Source organism: Antrostomus carolinensis, unplaced genomic scaffold (assembly GCF_000700745.2).
Source record: "Antrostomus carolinensis isolate BGI_N321 unplaced genomic scaffold, ASM70074v2 scaffold35254, whole genome shotgun sequence".
Classification (NCBI taxonomy): Eukaryota; Metazoa; Chordata; class Aves; order Caprimulgiformes; family Caprimulgidae; genus Antrostomus; species Antrostomus carolinensis.
In genome coordinates, this window is record NW_010310677.1 from 1 (window position 1) to 6,198 (window position 6,198).

Below are 6,198 nucleotides of genomic sequence, written 5' to 3' on the forward strand. Positions count from 1 at the left end.
GTTATAGGTGGGTAGAGAAAGCACTGCAAATTTTGTCAAGTGTTATTTTTAATACAATGAGCACAAAGAGTTCTCAGAGATCTGTGCAGATGACTGTGCTAAGCAGTACTAATACAAAATATTGAGCCTCCTTGTTTCCCATTATTGGCTTTTGGCTTTTTTCTGTCATTAGGAGGCATGTGCGTGCTTTTTTGCTTCTATGCCACATGCGTTTTTCCTGTAGCACCCAGCAGTAAATGAATGGGTTGCTGGGGAGGTGAGGGGTGTGGCATTAATAAAAGAGCATTTGGGGCAAATCAAATTGCTGTCAATACGACAGTCTGTCGCTCATTTCAGGAAATAAGAAACCCTCTTGCTGTTGGATAACAGCAGGCTAATGTGTTACCTTCCAAACACACGGATCTGGACAGATTTCAACAAAATAAAAAAAAATAGTTTCAGAAAAGAGGGCAACATATTATGTCTGTTTTGGGGAGCAGAAAAAAGGGGACAGAAAGGCGCAACTGAAGAGGTAGAGGATGAGTTTAGTTTGGGGCATGTGGTATTTAAACTGCTGCTGTACAAGTGGTGATTGAATTTGTGTAAGGAAAGGGAATGTCCTTAAAAGCAATAAACAGATTAAAATTAAAATATTTAAGGTAAATCCCTAGCAGACAGTAACTGAAAGAAGCAGGATGGAGGAGGGCTTACCCATGACTCACTGAATTGAGAAGAGAAACTGTGGAAGAAAACTCGAGAAACTTCTACTTTTTAAAATATAAAAAGATCAAAGGCAGAGTGATATGGAGAATGGTGGAGATCATGTAATAGCCCTAAAATTCACTAGGAAGATCATTAAGTACTTAGAAACATATTGATACTTGTACTTCTGGGGACTTGATTGGCATCCCAGAGGAAAAATATCAGTGTAATTTTGGGCGGAACTGAGCAAAAGTCCCTATTATATCCATAGTAAGTGTAAAACCCCCAGCTGTTCTCTTTGCAGAACCCCTTCAAGAATCAAGATGCAAGTTAATAGTTTTGTAGTTGATTATTAACTTAGCAGTGCTAAAGTAGCCCTGAGAATTTGAAGCATCTCTGGCAAGAAAAACTTTTTCTATGCATTTGTGATCCTTGGTATAAGTTCTTGATGTACAGCAAAGGCGTGAGGGTTTTCTTTCCTTTTTAAAATAGCGGAGACAGAGCAGGCTCTGACATTTGTTCAGGAGCTGTACAACCCGTCTTCCTGCAGTTTCCTTCTCTTGACTTCGAAACAGCACGTTGCATTTTGTGAGCTACCTCTTTCCCACCTTCTGTATCTGCTTCTGTGCCAGAATTCAGTAAACCCTCCAGGTCTTAATTTCAGTTTATCTAAATTCTACTGGATTTGACCTTGAGTTACTGTAAGTTTGTGTACATCCGTTCATTGCAGTGGCATTTCAACGTTCAGCCTCTGCACTGCCAACAATAAGTAACTTGCTTGCTGGTAATTCTCGTTAAGATACATTTTCTCAAAAGGTGCATCAGAAATAGTGACTATAGATAGAGGAGAAAAAAGGTGATTACATGAAGGCTTTCTTTTCTGAAGTGAGTCTGAAACTTTGAACAATAACTATAAGGAAAAACCAATTGCTTTCTAGTTACTTAATTTTGATTGCTTTTGTTTTCTAAGAATCCATACAGTCCCTTATTGTGATGGTTTAAAATAGCCGCATAATCTTAGAAACTAAATGAAAGATTGAAAGTGCATTTAAAGCATACTATGTCTTAAAGTCTTTTTGTAAAACACGTGACTGGTGTCCGTGTGAAAGCAAGGTGCTAGCTTCGACAATAATCTGTATTTCCCAGTTTTTCAGAAAGGTTAGCATGCTCGTAGCTGAACTGGCACATAGTCAGCGTAGCCTGACGTGTATTAAAGATGGTCCTCCCGGGAAGAAGCTGTGGCAGCTGGGGTGTGGGATACTTGTACCAGGGTGTAGCAGATACCTGATCTCAGAATCACAGAAGACTTCAGCTTCAAGAACTGACAAGTTGATGGTTCTTTTCAGGGGTAATACATTGTTTCTTCAAATGTTGTCTGAAACCATACTCATTCTCAAACCCAGTTTGCAGTTCTATGTTCTAATCCAATATCAGTTCCATGCAGTAATAAAACCACACTTTTTCTCTTTTTTTTTTCTTGTTTTAGGATTCAGGATTAAGATTTCACTATGTGGCTGCTGGAGAAAGGGGTAAACCACTCATGCTGCTGCTTCATGGCTTTCCAGAATTCTGGTAAAACTCCCTGTGTGCTTTTCTTTTATAAAAGAGGCTGCTTAAGATACCCGAGAGTGATCATCTCAGATCAAGTATACCCAATGTGATCTGTCTTATGTATCTATGAGTACTAATTAATGGCATGATGTTTTAGTAGGGAACAAACTATTGAAACTTTTTTTAATGGCAGCATCCACAAAAAATTCCTGCAGGCTGACACAAACCAACCGTCTGTTTTGCGCTGTCAATCCATTTTCCCCCAAGTATGTACAATTTTCTTCAAACTTTGGGGAGGAACTGCTCATTTCTAATGAATTTCCTGTTCAGATAACATTTCCTATTTGTACTAATATGGCTAAACTTAGGAATTATAGCAGTGGATGTTAAAATGAGGACCCATTATATGTTAAGTGCAATATGGATTGCTGCATTTGTTAAAAGTACTATACATTAATTTTTAACTGGGGGAGGGGAAGAAGAACTATGAGTTCTATAGGCTATTGTGTAGCCTCATTTCAGAATGCTATTCAGGGAAAAAGGTTCTATTATTAGTTCACCAAAAGATGAATGATGAATCAAACCCAGTCCTAAGTGTTTATTTATAACAATGAAAAGCAGTCATGTGTCTAATGATTTAAGCAAATTGCATGGGCTGTCATTGCCAGGTTTAACTAGTGAAGCATGGCTTATAGAGCTTGCACCGAAAAAATAAGGAAATAGTAGAAGTGGTGATGCCAGTAACTCAGGAAGTTAAACAGTCCTTTTTCTTTCTAAACTCAGATATAGAGCTAGGCTTCACTGTTGGAACTGTGATCTTTCAAGCTGGACTCAGGTCATACTATGATAAATTGACCCAGGTAAACTGGAGATCAGTTCTTTTCCCTTAGTAATTTCCTATAGATACTGATGGCCTTGAGGATGATGGTAGAAAGTCATATTTATTTGAAAATACATTTTCAAAGAAATAGGTTGTTCTAATAATAAATGGCTATCTAAAAGGATTAAAACTGTAAACTTTTATTAAAAATACAGTTAGATTGGGGGTTTGCATATTCTATGCATATTCTAACATGATACAACAGCTGAGACTACAACTAATTTCACCTACAGTGATAATAATATTGCAAAATTTAGCATTTTATATACATATTCTACTGAGATCTGGCATATTATTTTCAAAAGGCAGAAAGCCATTCTTACAGTGTAGAATGGTGAGTCATGCTTCAAGTGACAGTTAATAAGTTGTATTCTATGACCATTCAAAAGGAATTAATAAGAAACTGTTATATAGGTCACTGGGACCACCAATAGCATAGTTCATATAACTGTTTTAAAAAGAAGGATACAGTCCAATATTCTATAAAGTAGTCACACTGCCAATACTGGCGTTGGTTTGTTAATTCAATCAATGAAGAATTTTTTATGCAAGAACAGAGGTAGTTCTGAGAGGACAAGATAAAATAATCACAATTTAAGAGATACTTAAAGCCACATCAAATTTGTATCATTTGGCTAGCAAAAAAAAAAAAAACCTGAAAGGGGAATGAGTCACAGTTACAATTCTTAATTGTAACAAATGCTCTGCCTTCAGATGTCTCAAGGTTATAAGTAGGACAACTATAACCAGACAGTGCTGACCTTAGTGAGTGATGGAGAATGTCTGATGATGAAAGAACACTAAGAATGTAATGCACCAGAGCCATTATGCTTTACATGCATAAGAACTTGGAAGTCAATACCAATACTGTGCAAAGACAATAATAAAATATTTGAAATTGGGCATAACGTATTGAGACAGCTCAGTACCTGTAAGAAATATGTGAGCTGCTAAATTTTGTACAAGCAGCCTTTCAGAAATAATGTGATCAGAAAGTCACAAAATATTTTCCATTATTCAGCCTTACGAACATGAAAGCATGCACCAACCTCTCTAAATTCTGCTTGCAAAGCAGTTGTCCAATAGTTATATTTTATATGTGGTAAAAGGATTTATTTGAATATAAAACATACCCATTTGGTAGGTCAGACATTTGGTGATTGATGGACTGTTGTGAAAACAGAAGATGAGAATGGCAAGTAGCCATTTTCTGAAAACAAAAATAGTTTATTTATTTATGGGTCTCATTGTTTCTTCTTACTGAAGTATATGGGATAGCTGCAGCAGTTACCATGGCAAATTCAGCTTCCAAGTCGTTGTATAATGCCTTTAAAAATTTAATTCCTGGAGATCTCAGCTAAATCTTGTATTTGCACTATATGGCAGAGAAATGAAAAGTTTCTGACTGTTTTTTTAATATGAATACAAATCTCTCTAATTAAGCAGTTTTGCTGTAATGTTACTTATGTTCAGAATCCCTAATAGGCTGGAGGCAAAGCTAAAGTGGAAGAGCCAATGGTCTGACATAGACACTGTTTGAATTCAGGCAGAATTCTGTGCATCACTCTTACCATCACTGATGATCCAAATGTTATTTATCTGAGATTGTTGAAACAAGAACAGAAGTAAAAGCCAGATCCTAGCACAGAGGGATGCAGCTGTTATTATATATGCCTAGAAGGATCACGGGGTTTGTGTATCTTTCTATCACAGGGTAAGATAAGGCCACGTCTGTCTTGGTACTGGCTATTTGAAATTTGTTTGGTTCAGTAACAGTGAAGGACAAGTAGTTCTGGTAGGATGAGGCCGACCATTTTCTTGTTATTTTTGCTTCATAACACACATAGTCACTACATACTATTGTATGATTATAGATTGAGGAACAGCCCAGGCCTTTGCCTGAGTTCTTGATTTTGTATATCTTTTAATGTGTGTAATGTTATCACTCTTTTCGACAGAAACACTAGCAGTAAAATACTTTATGTAGTACTAACACATTAAGAGATTGTTCTGGAACCATTCTGGTCGTATAGACACAGATGAAAGTGTGCATAATATAAATCATATAAAGTTCCCCAAGTTAATTTGTAATTAATTGTATTTATTTATTTGGTTTATTTAGTGTATGAATTATCTGACATTCCTTTTCTGAAGAGAAAAAAACAAAACAAAAAAAAACATGCCTTGAGGCATGTTTCCCTACTCCATCAAGATGTGTGTGTGAGCAAGCCAGGGAGAAGAGAAAGCTTTTCAGACCTTACTTTTTTGATGATACTACGGCTCCAAGGATAAAACCAAGTTGGCCTCTGTGTGCTCTGGTTTATGCCTGCTTCCTTTGCAGCAAAGTGACCATGCCAGACTCCAGGAACTGCTGAAACACACAGACTCTGGCCATGCCCCCTTTCTGGCAGCTGCACTTCCTTACTGGGGAGTTCAAGAAGGGAGCACAAAACTACTGTAGCCACAAAGGACCATCAGCATACCACAGAAAGAAAAAAAGAATCTCACTGCAAACAAAGCCATGCTAATTTACCCTCAACTATTTGGGTACAAAAGCATTGAGTTCATTTTGGTATCATACTGCTTCACCTTATAACTCAAACTTATTTTTCCCCCTTTGTTAGGTATTCTTGGCGCCATCAATTGCGGGAATTTAAAAGTGAATATCGAGTGGTGGCCCTGGATTTGAGAGGTTATGGAGAAACAGATGCTCCTTCTCACAAGGAAAATTACAAGTTAGATTGCCTGATAACAGATATAAAGGATATTTTGGAATGTCTAGGTATGTTAGTAGAAGACAAACTACTCAGCTCATAGATAACTTGATTTTCTGGGAAAAACTCCATAAAGATCTAGCACTGATTTTTTTTAAAACTGCATTCTCTTTAATAGATGCACATTACAGCTATATGTTGATATAAAGCTAAGGATACTCATATTTTATGGACTATTATAAATATTAATGAAAAAGGTTTGTTTTCCAATTATGAAGTCTATGTCAGTATAAACAATGTGTAAAGATGATTTTCCATCATGAATTAAAAAAAAAAATCTTCCCTACATGCTGTGAAATTCATCAGTACAAA

General features: G+C 36.6%; 1 protein-coding gene across 1 annotated transcript in view; it reads left to right on the forward strand.

Moving 5' to 3' along the window:
- Positions 1 to 934: 934 nt before the first annotated feature.
- Positions 935 to 6,198, forward strand: part of LOC104523811 (epoxide hydrolase 4) — a gene marked incomplete at its 5' end in the record, with an annotated part of 16,245 nt that continues 10,981 nt past the window's right edge. Inside the window, 4 exon segments of the mRNA XM_010166505.2 lie at positions 935 to 962; positions 964 to 1,006; positions 2,168 to 2,253; positions 5,737 to 5,894. Coding sequence (XP_010164807.2) covers positions 935 to 962; positions 964 to 1,006; positions 2,168 to 2,253; positions 5,737 to 5,894 — 315 coding nt within the window.